Below are 15185 nucleotides of genomic sequence, written 5' to 3' on the forward strand. Positions count from 1 at the left end.
CAGGCCTGGGGGTGGCTACGGAAATTGAACTCAGGTGTGATACACCACAGTTAGGTTATTTTTTAACAAGGGGGCAATTACTTTTTCACACAGAGCCATGTAGGTTTGTATTTTTTTTCTCCCTAAATAATAAAAACCATCATTTAAAAACTGCATTTTGTGTTTACTTGTGTCATAGTTGACTAATGGTTAAATGTGTTTGATGATAAGAAACATTTTGTGTGACAAACATGCAAAAGAATAAGAAATCAGGAAGGGGGCAAATAGTTTTTCACAATACTGTATATTCCTATCTAAATCATTTATATATATTAAAAATAGCAGCAGCCCTAGCACTGACCCCTGTTGGTCACCACTCTTAACATCTGCCAGTTCTGATGAGGTTCCTCGCACCATCACCCTCTGCTTCCTGTTTCTGAGCCAATTCTGCACCCATCTAAAAACATCACCCTAATCTGCCACTTCTTTTAGTTTCATGCCCAACTTCTCATGTGGTGCCTTTTTTGCTTTCTGAAAGTCCAGATAAATAATATCATCTGATCCACTCTCTGATATTAGTGAGACCAGCAATGTTATATGGTTTGGAGACGGTGGCTGAGTTAAAGATGCTAAGATTTGAATTGGGTGTGACGATCATGGACAGGATTAGAAATGAAGATATTGGAGGGTCAGCTCAAATTGGACGCTTGGGAGACAAAGTCAGAGAGGAGAGATTGCGTTGGTTTGAACATGTGCAGAGGAGAGATGAGGGGTATACTGGGAGAAGGATGCTAAGGATAGAGCTGCCAGGGAAGAGAAAAAGAGAAAGTAGTAAGAAAAGGTTTTTGGATGTGGTGAGAGAGGACATGCAGGTGATGGGTGTAACAGAGCAAGATGCAGAGGACAGAAAGATATGAAAGAAGATGATCCACTGTGGCGTCCCCTAACTGGAGCAGCAGAAAGAAGAAGAAGAAGTAAAACACAACCTCCCTCTTCTGAATCCATTCCAAGTCTTGCTATGTGCTGCTCAATCTTTTCCTTAATAATTCCTTCCATTAATTTCCCTGTGTTGCACATTCAGCTTACTGGCCTATCATTGCTTAGATTTGCCTGGTCACCCTTTTTAGATAATTAGATAATATTTGCCATTTTCCAGTCCTTCCTAATTCCACAGTATGTTCACTGGCTGTATTTTTTAATTCCTCTTTACTATTCCTGATGCAGTTCTTCTCCTCCTTGACTGATGCTTTATTACTAAAATAGTAAAAGAATCTTTTAGGGTCTTCTTTCATCTTATCTATTCTATTCCTCTCTAACTGTCTTTTAGCCTCCCTGATATCCTACTTAATGGTTGCCCTCATGTTCTCATACGCCCTACGATCCACAATGGAGTGTGAAGTCTTAATTCACCTTATCGTCTGTTTTTTTTTTTTCTCTACAGCTTCTTTTTTAACTGTTTATTAACCCACTGTGGAGATTTTTTAAATTTCCTTTGCATTCCAAATTCAGGTCTGTACCTGTCCTGCATTACATGTAAACCATTTTTAAACCTGTTGCACTGCTCCTCGACTGTCTCCACAAAGCTACTCTCAGTCCATCCTCCTTAGACTTTGCAGCATCTGCTTAAAATTTGCCCGACCAAAGTTAAACTTGACAGTTTTAATCTTTAATCTTCAAATAACACTATATATATATATTTTACTTTGGGCAGCACGGTGGCGCAGTGGTAGCGCTGGTGCCTCATAGTAAGGATGCCCAGGTTCACTTCCCGGGTCCTCCCTGCATGGAGTTTGCATGTTCTCCCCGTGTCTGCATGGGTTTCCTCCCACAGTCCAAAGACATGCAGGTTGAGTGTACTGGCGATTCTAAATTGTTCTTGGTGTGTGGGGTTGTGTGTGCGCGCGCCTTGCAGTGGGCTGGCACCCTGCCCGGGATCCCCTGTGACCCTGTGGTTGGATAATGGATGGATATTGTACTTTCACACAATTACCTTACAACAGACCAGCTTTTCGCAACAATACCTATTATTTTTCTTCTTCTTTTTCTGATTCTTCTTCTTTCCCCATCTGCCTTTCATTCTCCACTCCAGGTTAACATTGTCCTGCTCCACTCTAAAACCCAGGATAACCAGTTGAGTCTCTTTAAAAGACCACCCTGCGTAACACTACCAGGGTCCTCACATGACAATAGTGCTGTCCCCTTGTAGGTTGTGCCAATGGCTCTCATACATCCTACAGAGTTGCTTAAGAAGATGTTGCTACCCAGAGTACCAGGGGAACACTAGGCAGGGAATACTCCTACCACCCTTCTCCTAATTCAAACTCTCCTCTACATCATCAGAATAAAAAAAAAAAAAGTGTCATGTGACTGTGTCTGTGAATTTTTTTTTTTAATTAGATGACTCCATTCATTTTTTTTTTTTTCATATCCAAACAGCTTTCTGTGGAAAGAGTGATGGGGAAACATGAGAAGAGCTTCACTGATCTGATTCACTGCATTGAGGAAACCTACAAGAACCTGACTGAGAAGATCAGAGAACAGGAAAAGAGAGAAATTGAGAAGGCTAAAACAGTCATGGAGCAACTGGAGAAGGAGATTGAGGAGCTGAAGAGGAGAGAAGCTGAGCTGAAGGAGCTTTCAGAGACCAAGGACCATCTCCACTTCCTGCAGGTGAGAGTGACACTTCACAGGGTGTCTGATCAGACTGGGGTGTGAGGGACCTGAAAACATTTAGAGAGAAATTTAAAAGATCAGATGAGTTTGTACAACATGACAAGAACAGGCCTTTCAGTCCAATGTCATATTTGACTAATATTTCCACAGTTTATGCTAAAATCTCAAAGCTCAGCCTTCATTTACATGACAGGGAGGTAAATCTACAGTTGATTGTTTGAAGATACAAATTTATATGCCATTTATTCTTAATAAGACACATTTTAATTGACACCACCTGAGAAAATAAGACACCAACTCCTTCATATCTTTAAACACTTCTGTCATGTTAACTCCTCGTGTCATTTAACTGATGACATTCAAATCCTTCAGCATTTCTTCACAGCTCAAACCCCACAGTCCAGCCTGGTCTCTCACACAACACACAATATTCCTGATGTGGTCCCACATTTGTGTTCTACAGGGCAGATTACAGAACTGTGATGAGTGCAAAAAAGGCCCCCAAGTCTTTCTGACAAGTCACACACTTTCTAGCTGTGGAACTTCTCTTGTAAGATTATAATGAATAGTGTGTGTAAGTCTTTAATTTATTTGCCAGATTTTCTCCTTGGGACAAATTATCCATCTATCCATCCATCCATCCATCCATCCCTCCCCAATGCCTTGTTTTGTCTGCTAAGTCAGTTCTTCACCTGCCTGTCTCTTGCCCCCTCACTCCACTTATCTAGTCTGATGACTCATCTCTTGTGCACTTCTGTGTGAAAAGCAGTGATATTTCAGTTTTGATATTAATTTTAGATTTTAATTTATAAAATTTATTTTTATTTCATTCTAGTTTTCAGTGGAGTGATTTTTTTTATTTTTATTTATCTCTGTGTTTAAAAATTTTGTTTTTATTTTATTTAGTTCTGGCCTTTTTATATAATATTTGTGCAATTTTAGTTTTTTTTTTTGTTGCAAGACCACAAAGGTCTACACATATTTCAATGCAAGTTATGTTTCAGTCAACAAAATACACTCACAGTTCATAATGTAGTTAAACACAGTTTGACTATCAATGAGCAAACAGATGAAGTGGCCTAATGAGCGTAGTCAGCAAGATCAAATGTTTCAACCCAAGAAACCAGTCTGTGCGAGCACCTTGCTGTTAAGATTTAAACAAGCACGCATATCAAGAGATTGGTTCATGTTGAAACGGCATCCATTGCACAGATAGCCTCACAGTGAAAATATTCTCTTGACAAGCGCCTGTAATACAGTAGCACAGACGATGTCCTCAGCCACTATGAGGGGCACCAGCAGACTGTATGTTGACAATTTCTGGTGCCAGCATTGAAGCAGTGACGTGTGGTGATGTTCGTGAGGCACTGACTCCTTCGGAATCAGATTTACAAATATATGAACCCATATCGTATTCACTATTCAATTGGCAGCATGCACACTGACTACTTGTTATGTTTAATATGTCATCGGCATTCTTTACCCACATATTGGCTAAGAAAGAACATTATATTTACAGTGGCAAAAGAGAACAGAGAGAGCGCTTTTGCTCCTCACCCTCCATATGTTCTAAATTTGCCGTTGCAATTTCACAATTTATACTCATTTAATACAAATGAAAGTATAGAGAGGTGTATAAAAACGGATTTAAAATTTTGACCTTAATAGAAATATTTAGTTGTTTTTAAAAGATTTTAATTCTTATGCATTAATCAATTTTAATACAGACTGCTCAACAAAAGGATAACAGGAAAAGCAAAGGAATATTTTATTTAAGGTCAAAATTTATTCTTTAAAAATTGGATTTTTTTTCTTAGTCTGATCCCATTTTTTTTTATTAAATTGAAAACCGTTTATTGTCTTACCTTTATTTGTAAATAAAGTCCATGCACCTCTCCTTCTCCACGAAAATCAAAAATAAAAATAAACGGCCCACTGCAGTGCACTTGACTTTCTGAAATCGCTAACTTTATTGGTGCTGAGAGCCTCTGCATAGAAGAACAGCAGCAATGAGCACCTGTTAGGCTCACATCTGCTCCCTTCAGGGCAGCACGGTACTGTCTACCTCGCCTTGTGCCTTCTCACTGCGGTTTTATGTCCGATCAGCAAGACTAAATATGTCACACACATTCATTAAAGATATTAGCCAGACTGTGAAAAGTCATGGCGTATAATAAACGTGTCTGCAAACCTTATATTGGCGACATACAGAGAGACAGCAACAAGCACACACCAACTGCAGACATCAACCCCGTGTGTGAGGGACAGCGCAGTCCGAGGGGAGGTGAGGCTCGTCGCTGCCGCACCTCACGTTTCTCCCTTGTATTTGATTAGGAAATGCGCAAATTCAGCAATTTTGATGGTGAAAAAGATAAAAAATATTGAAATTATACAGAAATCAAATTTACAGCCAGAGAAGTGCTGGACCTCCACTAAGTGCTGATCCAGTTGGTCCTGCACTGAAACTCCGAGACTCTTTTCTTCTTCTTGCACGTTACATTTGCTTTTATTATCATCTGCTCTGTAATTAAAGTATTTCCACATGTTACTTTCTTGCTTTCTACCTGCAAACATCTGTGCAAAACTCGCCATCAGCAACCACACGTGCTGACTGCTTCAACCTGACAAACCAAATGTACTCAACAAACAAACAGCGGTCCTTACGGAAGCTGCACCACATGACTACAGTAAGCCCAAGGTACAAGATCACCGCATAGTAAACAGCACAACGTAACTGAAGGCTCAAGGCGACCTGCAAACAACTCCTCTGCACAAATGAAATGGATTGAATGAAAATGCTATTGCTGTTTTTTTTTTTTTTTTACTCTTTTGTTCTCTTTTTAGTTCATTGACATATCACTAATTTTTATTTTTATTTATTATTAGTTTCTCTGTTTGCTTTAATTTAATTTATCATTCTTGTAAAACGAAAAACACTATTTTTAGTTCTAGTTCTCATTTTCGTTATGAAAATATCGCTGGTGAAAAGCTTTTTAAGAGTCAAGGCCGATGACATTTTTTGGTCCATTATAATGAAACATTCTGCCGTAAATAACCAATGAATGAATGAGAAGTAATCTCTCTATCTAAACCCAAGATGAATGTCCACCACACTGATGTTTAGTTTAGAGGAGGTCCTTCTTATTAAGGTTACTTTTTATTCCTTCTTGTTCCCCCTCCTCTCCTGATGCAGAGTTTCTCATCTCGCTGTGTCCTTCCTGCTGATGGAGACTCGCTCAGCTTCACCGTCACAGCTAACTTTTCTTCTGAGGACCTGCTAAAGGAGCTGTCATGTCTGAAAAAGAGTCTGAAGAAGATCAGCCAGTGGGACATCCTGACATGGACTCCACCAGGTACTGTGACTCTTCATGTTTTGTTAAACTCCATTAGGAGGGCCAGGGTGACAATATCAGGGACAGTGAGATACCTGACGAAGGCCTGCTCTTTTACATTTATCTCTAAGCCTTTACTGTTACAGTGACTAGCTGAGTGATCTTATACTCTCATATTAAACAGAGTTCTTGAATGTTTAAGGTAAATATTTGATTTCTTATTAGCTTAGTGAAACACCTGTTTTTTAAACACAGTTAATGGTACAATGGTACGCCTATCTGTTTTGATCGTGTTGTACATTTATGAACCTCTGAGCACCAGACATGCAAGTCCTTACATTCCTCTTTCTTTGTGCTTCTCGTTTCTTCTGTTCCTTGGACATTGCTAACTTCTGGTGGACACTAGATGACATTATGCCCTGGCACAGATGTCACACGTCAGACAGTTTATCGCTTTATGTATATAGAGATACTTTTTCTGTTTACTCCCTTAAAAGCTACTTCTTCATTTCACATTTGGATTCTTTGCATTTGCTCTGCATTGCGACCAACATAAAATAAGGAACAGAAAGTTGTGTTAAACTGGCAGGACCCTCTCGGTGGACAACTGAAGTGTTGTGATCTTGAAAGCAGTAATGACCTTAATGAAATTTATATTGGGATCAACTTCAGTGCTTTGTGATGTCACGAAATCTGAATGAGATTCTGCTGTCTTCTCTGTCCTTTACATTTTATCAGATGGGCTCCACTTTAAAAGTTCACGTTAATTAATTTTTCCACCATGCTTCCCCAGACTCACGTGTTTTCTAAGTGTGGTGTCATATACTCAGACTCATTACACACACTGACACTAAAGAGAGTTTCACATAGCGAGAGTATTTCTTCATATATTTTGGTGAAAAGATAAGCAAATTAGAGGAGTGCATTAGAACCCTGACCACTTCAGGACCACTTGAACACTCCACTGAGTGCACATAACAAGTTCACAGGTGAAACACATTAACAGACTTTACAAATAATAAACTATATAAAGTTTACATATCATGATACTGTGTGTTTAAACAAATCTGTAAGCTAAAGCAGTTCTGCACTGATGAACATAAATGGAGCCTAACAATGTCTGTCCACGACCAGAACTGCTGAGCTGTGGCCAACTGACAACACAGGAGAGGAAAACAGAAAGTGAGGTGACGAGGGTTAACAGGTCAGACATGTGTGCGGCCAACTGCACCGGCACTGTTTACTACCTGGAAGAAAGTCTGAGATCCAATGGTGGATTGGACTATGCAGGCTGAACTCGGACAGTTTCTTATCATGGAGCTCTGAGATGTTGGTATCTAAAGCAGAGGTCAAGCCCACAATCAAGACCCTCACATCTGCCCTGGCTGATCAAGTTGTTGGTAAATAAAACTCGGACTTGGAGTCACCGCATCATCAACACACCGGTGGGCTCTGTGTGCAGACTTGATCCACATGTTTTGTTGCTTTATTTTAACTGCATTACATTTGTAATTAGTGTTTAAGAATTTAACATCATACAATTACATCTTAACTAGAGCTGTCAGCATTAATGTGTTAACACTTGAGCTTAATTTAAAAGCCTTGATCTATTAAAATAACACAATGGTGAGATTCCGGAATTTAGTGTCCCATTCCTTCTCTGGTCACCCCTTTTCTCATCCCTTTGTCATCTGAACTGCACTGATCTGCTCTCATCTCATCTGACGCAGTCTGCTGCAATGTCTTGAACTGAACTTTACCTTATATGCTATATACAAATGTTTTATCCCATACATATCACGGTCAGGAGCATTGCATTTCTTAATTCATGTGAAATTAAGTCATTAATATAACAATGGAGGAGACATCTATGATTCTTCTTGGTGTAAACTTTCATTTTAAAACTAACATTTCAGACATCACTCTGTGTAAAATCAAAGTAGTATACAGTACACACACGACAATGAAGAGCTGGCCATGTTAAAATCTGCAGAGTTTGGTAAACTAACCTGGCTGGAGAAAGTACTGGAACTGTGCAGGTGAGTTATGAGCTTCCAAAGGTCTGCTTGTGGATTGTAGCCTTGTAATTATTGAAGTAATGATAAAGTGTCTTGTTATTAAGCTAACTATGAACACAGAAAGGGCAGCTCTTTGTGGGTGAATTATTTGCAAGTAGATCAGATCCTGAGATTTTTAATCCCAGAATTGTAATTGCTGCTTTCAGGATTATTTTATGTAAGTGATCACATCTTCAAACCATACATTAAAAAGGCTGAGAATACTTTGTCACCTAAAGCTGTAATGTAACAACAGTTGCCTAAATAACAAAGGGTCTTCTTTTACTAGACATTCATTCTAGAGCTCCTGCAACTGTAAGCATTCGAAATAAACACAAGTAACCACCAAAGCAATTCAATGGTTTTCCGAATAATGTTATTTATTTCATAAAACAGAATGAAAATATTAATAAATACAAACAAGCAATAAAAACAAGCAAACTATTGGATTACAACCTGACAATATAATTAGGATGTAGTGACTCAGGTTGTTTGTTATTTAATTTCAAAATCAGTCTTTGATGCTCCTGTTCAATGCCGCATTGTGCAACTTCCTTTTTTCTTTTTCATATTGTGCAAATAAAATAGATCTACTATTGAATCTGAAAATGTGAACAAACTTGTGTGCCTTAGCAACTGGTTAAGAAGGTTGAAATAATGATGACAGTGGCCTTGAGCAAAGTTACAGACATGTCCAAAATACTGTCTGTTATTTGTCATAAATTTGAAAATGAATGGAATTTCTGAAATCCTCTGAGAATTATTTCAGGTATATCACAATACTGACATTATTATATTTATAGCTGTTTTAATGATGTAGTTAATAGGATATAATAATTAACCAAAATCAATTTAGATTAAGTATTCATAATTTTGCTGTATGTACCTTTGAATTTACCTGTATAATTACAAAGTAATAAAGTGCCCCTCCTTGAGCCGTCACCTTATCGTGGTGGAGGGGTTTGCGTGTCCCAATGATCCTAGGAGCTATGTTGTCCGGGGCGTTATGCCCCTGGTAGGGCCACCCAAGGCAAACTGGTCCTAGGTGAGGGATGGGACAAAGAACGGTTCAACACCTCCAATGAAGAATAAAAACTGTGGACGACGCTTTCCCTTGCCCGACGCTGGTCACCGGGCCCCCTCTGGAGCCAGGCCTGGGGGTGGAGCTCGATGACGAGCGCCTGGTGGCCGGGCCTGCACCCATGGGGCTCGGCCGGGCACAGCCCGAAGAGGTAACGTGGGTCCTCCTCCCATGGGCTCACCACCTATGGGAGGGGCCAAGGAGGTTGGGTGCAGTGCGAGTTGGGTGGTGGCCGGAGGCGGGGACCTTGGTGGTCTGATACTCGGCTACAGAAACTGGCTCTTGGGACGTGGAATGTCACCTCTCTGAAGGGAAGGAGCCTGAGCTAGTGCGCGAGGTGAGAGGTTCCGCTAGATATAGTCGGACTCACCTCGAGGCACAGCTTGGACTCTAGAACCAATCTCCTTGAGAGGGGCTGGACTCTCTACCACTCTGGAGTTGCCCCGGTGAGAGGCCGAGCAGGTGTGGGCATACTTATTGCCCCCCGACTCGGAGCCTGTGCATTGGGGTTTACCCCGGTGGACGAGAGGGTGGCTTCCCTCCGCCTTCGGGTGGGGGGAAGGGTCCTGACTGTTGTTTGTGCGTATGCGCTAACAGCAGTTTGGAGTATCCACCCTTTTTGGAGTCTCTGGAGGGGTGCTAGAGGGCATACCTTCTGGGATTCCCTCGTTTTGCTGGGAGACTTCAATGCTCACGTGGGCAATGACAGTGAGACCTGGAAGGGCGTGATTGGGAGGAATGGCCCCGATCTGAACCCGAGCGTGTTTTGTTATTGAACTTCTGTGCTCGCCACGGATTGTCCATAACGAACACCATGTTCAAGCATAAGGGTGTTCATATGTGCACTTGGCACCAGGACACCCTAGGCCTCAGGTCGATGATCGACTTTGTGGTGTGTCGCCGGACTTGCGCCATATGTCTTGGACACTCGGGTGAAGAGAGGGGGAGCTGTCAACTGATCACCACCTGGTGGTGAGTTGGCTTCGATGGTGGGGAAGATGCCGGTCAGACCTGGTAGGCCCAAACGTGTTGTGAGGGTCTGCTGGGAACGGCTGGCAGAGTCCCCTGTCAGAAGTAGCTTCAACTCCCACCTCCGCAGAACTTCAACCACGCCCCGAGGGAGGTGGGGACATTGAGTCCGAATGGGCCATGTTCAGTGCCTCTATTGTTGAGGTGGCTGACTGGAGCTGTGGCCGTAAGGTGGGGCAATCCCCAAACCCATTGGTGGACACCGCGTGAGGGATGCCGTCAAGCTGAAGAAGGAGTCCTATAGGACTTTTTGTCCTGTGGGTCTCTGGAGGCAGCTGATAGGTACCGCAGGCCAAGCGAACGGCCGGTTGTTGCTGAGGCAAAACTCGGGCATGGGAGGAGTTTGGAGAGGCCATGGAGAACGACTTTGGACGGCTTCGAGGAGATTCTGGTCCACCGTCCGCGCCTCAGGAGGGGAAGCAGTGCAGTGTCAACACCGTATATGGTGGGGATGGTGCGCTGCTGACCTCACTCGGACGTTGTGGGTCGGTGGGGGAGTACTTCAAGACCTCCTCAATCCCACTAACATGCCTTCCATGAGGAAGCAGAGCCTGGGGACTCTGAGGTGGGCTCTCCCATCTCTGGGACTGAAGTCACCGAGGTGGTCAAAAAACTCCTTGGTGGCAGGGCCCCCGGGGTGGATGAGATACGCCCGAGTTCCTTAAGGCTCTGGATGTTGTAGGACTGTCTTGGTTGACACGCCTCTGCAACATCGCATGGACATCGGGACAGTGCCTCTGGATTGGCAGACGGGTGGTGGTCCCCCTCTTTAAAAAGGGGGGCCGGAGGGTGTGTTCCAACTATAGAGGGATCACACTCCTCAGCCTCCCTGGAAAAGTCTATTCGGGGTTCTGGAGAGGAGGGTCCGTCGGATAGTGAACCTCGGATTCAGGAGGAACAGTGTGGTTTTCGCCCTGGTCGCGAACAGTGGACCAGCTCTTCACCCTTAGCAGAGTCCTGGAGGGTGCATGGGAGTTTGCCCAACCAGTCTACATGTGTTTTGTGGACTTGGAAAAGGCATTCGACCGTGTCCCTCGGGGAATCCTGTGGGGTGCTCGGGAGTATGGGGTACCGGACCCCTGATAAGAGCTGTTCGGTCCTGTACAACGGTGTCAGAGCTTGGTCCGCATTGCCGCAGTAAGTCAGCCCGCTTCCAGTGAGAGTTGGACTCCGCCAGGGCTGCCCTTTGTCACCATTCTGTTCATAACTTTTATGGACAGAATTTCTAGGCGCAGCCAGGGTGTTGAAGGGGTCCGGTTTGGTGGACTCAGGATTGGGTCACTGCTTTTTGCAGATGATGTTGTCCTGTTTGCTTCATCAGGCCGTGATCTTCAGCTCTCTCTGGATCGGTTCGCAGCTGAGTGTGAAGCGGCTGGGATGAGAATCAGCACCTCCAAATCCGAGACCATGGTCCTCAGCCGGAAAAGGGTGGAGTGCCCTCTCAGGGTTGGGGGAGATCCTGCCCCAAGTGGAGGAGTTCAAGTATCTCGGGGTCTTGTTCACGAGTGAGGGAAGAATGGAGCGTGAGATGACAGGCGGATCGGTGCGGCATCCGCAGTGATGCGGGCTCTGCATCGGTCTGTCGTGGTGAAAAGGAGCTGAGCCGTAAGGCAAAGCTCTCAATTTACCAGTCGATCTACGTTCCTACCCTCACCTATGGTCATGAGCTATGGGTAGTGACCGAAAGAACGAGATCGCGAATACAAGCGGCTGAAATGAGTTTCCTCCGCAGGGTGTCTGGGCTTTCCCTTAAAGATAGGGTGAGAAGCTCAGTCATCCGGGAGGGGCTCAGAGTAGAGCCGCTGCTCCTCCGCATCGAGAGGAGTCAGATGAGGTGGCTCGGGCATCTGATCAGGATGCCTCCTGGACGCCTCCCTGGTGAGGTGTTCCGGGCACGTCCAACCGGCCCCGGGGGAGACCCAGGACACGCTGGAGGGTCTATGTCTCCCGGCTGGCCTGGGAATGCCTTGGGATTCTCCCGGAAGAGCTGGAAGAAGTGGCCGAGGAGAGGGAAGTCTGGGCTTCTCTGCTTAAGCTGCTACCCCCGCGACCCGACCTCGGATAAGCGGAAGAGGATGGATGGATGAATGAATTACAAAGTAATGGATGTTATTACCTTGTAATACAGTGTAACACTATAATTAAGTACTAAATTGTAATTGTTATTCCACAATTTTTCTAAGGAGGTTTGCACATAAATTGTGGAATGACAATTACGGTTAAATACTTAACCACAGCATTACACAGTAAGTACAGGTAATAACACCTAGTAACTCTGTAATTATACAGGTGATTACATGGTAAAATACAACGTAATTATGGACACCTAATCTAAACTGATACCAATGAACATTTTAACATATGCAACATAATGTGTGATTAATCACGATTAATTTCATAAACAAAGTTTGATTAAACAAAATATAAAATATTAATCTTCTGACAACCATAATTTTTACATTCTCCATTCTTCCCTTTTCTTTGTATTTTCAGGTCGTGAAGCTCCAATCTTCACCTTACGGCATCCTGAACCTCAGAACAGAGAGGAGTTTTTACAATGTGAGTCTGTCAATTCATTAAATGTATCATCATTTCCCTTTTAATACCTCATGCTGGGCTTATGATATGAAAGTGTAGCCAGCAGAAAGCATTATGTGAGTGTGGTGTAACTGATGAGCTGAAAGTGACAGGGGTCCTGTTACTGGTGCATTATGGGATATTTAGATTCAGGACAGGGAAGCACCAAAGAATTCTATTAGACTTAAGTGTCAAGTGGACTCATGGGAAATAAAAATGATATCCTGCCAACTACGTCATATCGACCTAACAATAGTCTGACCTCCAGTGTCCCTTGTCCTTTTTCTATTCTCTTTTTTTTCTTAGCACTTCCTGCTGTTTTCTCTTTCTGTATTTCCAGTGTCTCCTTTCTGATGCTTTTCCACTTCAGTCATTCCCTTATAGTATTGATGATAATAATCCCTTTATATAGCACATGGCATTCAATTAAATTAGCTCAGTGTGTTTCACATAAAAAACACAATGCCCACCACCATTAACATATACATAAACAGTGTTTAGATATACAGACACAGCAACAAGAATTGGATTAAAAAAGAATCACAAATTTAAGTGAAATAAGTTAAAGCTGACAAAATTACTTGACATCCTCCATTCTTTTCTCAATAAAAAAGAAAATGTGTTCTTTATTCCCGACTTAACACATTGTAGGAATTAAACCAAAAGAAGATGACATGGAACGTTTTGTGGAAGCTATTAGATGTTAGAAAAACATCACTGAATAAAAATCAGTCCACTATGAGAATCACAGGGTTCTTCAGTCACGCACCCAAAAATTAATTTAAGTCATCATCCATGGGAAGAGCTGGAAGTTACAGTTGGGAGAAAAAGTCCATCAAAGCTGAAGAAGAGTGGGAAGAGTGGGTGGTGAGAGGAGTAGAAATTTCATCCATTGCTTCATGGCAGGTCTCACCTGAAAACATTCATTTAGAGAACATTAGGTGAGGGTCCCAATAATTGTGTTCATCTCATTGTCATTTATTTTATTGTTTTATTCAAAATTAAAAGCAAAGAGTCTGCTCTGTGGAATGAAGAATGGAAGATGACAATCTCTGTGGTCAGTTTGCACTTTACAGAAAATTGGGATTCTTGTTTAAAAAGTGGAAAGGGACAAAAACTATTGGGGGCATGTCGATGACACAAACAGTAGAGAGCCAGACATAACAGGTGACATATAATGATATAAATAGGATTCATTCAGGTCAGAGGACCATCATGGACATGGTGGGTTTACATTGAAGTGATTTATAACACAACATTGACAAACCGGTTTAATCCAGTTCCGGCTGTGTTGTGTTAAATCAGGTGCTCACAACCACACAAGGCCAGTTCAGAGTCGCCAATTCACCCAACATGCATGTCTCTGGATTGTGTGAAGAAAACCAGGAGTGACATGAGGAGAACACGTTGACCTGACAAAGACAACCACTGGGCGCCAAATTCAAAATCGTGAAGCTCAATCTGTGAGGCTGCAGCTGCAACCCCTCGCCCATCATGCTATCCTGAATCGAATTTTGCAATTTCTGTTTCTCTTCTTCACATTTCTTATTATTCTGATCCCAAATCTTTTGATTTTAAAGTTCATTTCTACTGAATCAGTTGTCTCTCCTTTAATGACTTAGTAGCTTCAGCTCACTCAATGATGATTTTCTTCATTAACTTCACATCTCTCAGCACTCAATGGCTGTCTTGTTTGCTGGCCAGTAAAGCATCAAGCTGTCAGTTTGTGTTGAAGTGTGACAGTGGATTGATTTTAAATTAAAGAGGTGGACTGTGACAATAAAACATATAATTTAATAAAGCCAGCGGTCTGTGTGGACAGTCCATTTGAACTCTGACCTCCGTGGTGACCTTGTGCTCATAATGATGGCGCTAATCAGGACAGCCAGAGTTGTTTGCTCGCTGTTGACGTGTTGTTTTTTTCTGTTAACTTTGCCTTTTGTAACAATATGAGGATTACATACACACGAGATCATCTCCTGTCTATTGGGATTGGACTTCATTTCTCCTCCACTGATTAAGAAAATTTTCATACGGATTTAGCACTTATGAACCACCAACTGCAGACTCGGACCCCTAGCCAGGTAACTCCCACCTGAAGAGGAGAAGGGGGAAGTGCTCAGGGTCTCTCATGGGGTTTAGGAGATGCACTTGTTGAGTGCCCCATCCCTTGCTAGTTTTATCAACTTTTCAGCCCCAGTAAGGATTATTCTCTCTGGTCAGCGTATTGCTGTGTGGACACCTGGCTTACTGCATCAGTTCCTGACTCCACATTAGAACTGCTAGGGTTTCTGCTTTACAGAGCAGTTAGAGATGCTGATCATCACACCAAGTCAAAGGCGCTGGAGTCTGCTGCTACATTAGTATGTCTGTGTGGACTCCCACCTCTCAGACTGTCTCTGTATCAGCACAGGTGCCCCTCAAGGCTGTAGACAGTCCTACTTCTTTACTCCTTGT

General features: G+C 42.7%; 1 protein-coding gene across 1 annotated transcript in view; it reads left to right on the forward strand.

Annotated features, from left to right (window-relative positions):
• LOC120528967 (tripartite motif-containing protein 16-like) overlaps positions 1-15185 on the forward strand; it is a 55565-nt gene that overhangs the window by 25476 nt on the left and 14904 nt on the right. Inside the window, exons 5-7 of the mRNA XM_039753036.1 lie at positions 2416-2649; positions 5846-6005; positions 12645-12710. Of these exons, the coding sequence (XP_039608970.1) occupies positions 2416-2649; positions 5846-6005; positions 12645-12710 (460 nt within the window). The remainder of the gene's footprint in view (positions 1-2415; positions 2650-5845; positions 6006-12644; positions 12711-15185) is intronic.

Source organism: Polypterus senegalus, chromosome 4 (assembly GCF_016835505.1).
Source record: "Polypterus senegalus isolate Bchr_013 chromosome 4, ASM1683550v1, whole genome shotgun sequence".
In the NCBI taxonomy this organism is placed as follows: Eukaryota; Metazoa; Chordata; class Cladistia; order Polypteriformes; family Polypteridae; genus Polypterus; species Polypterus senegalus.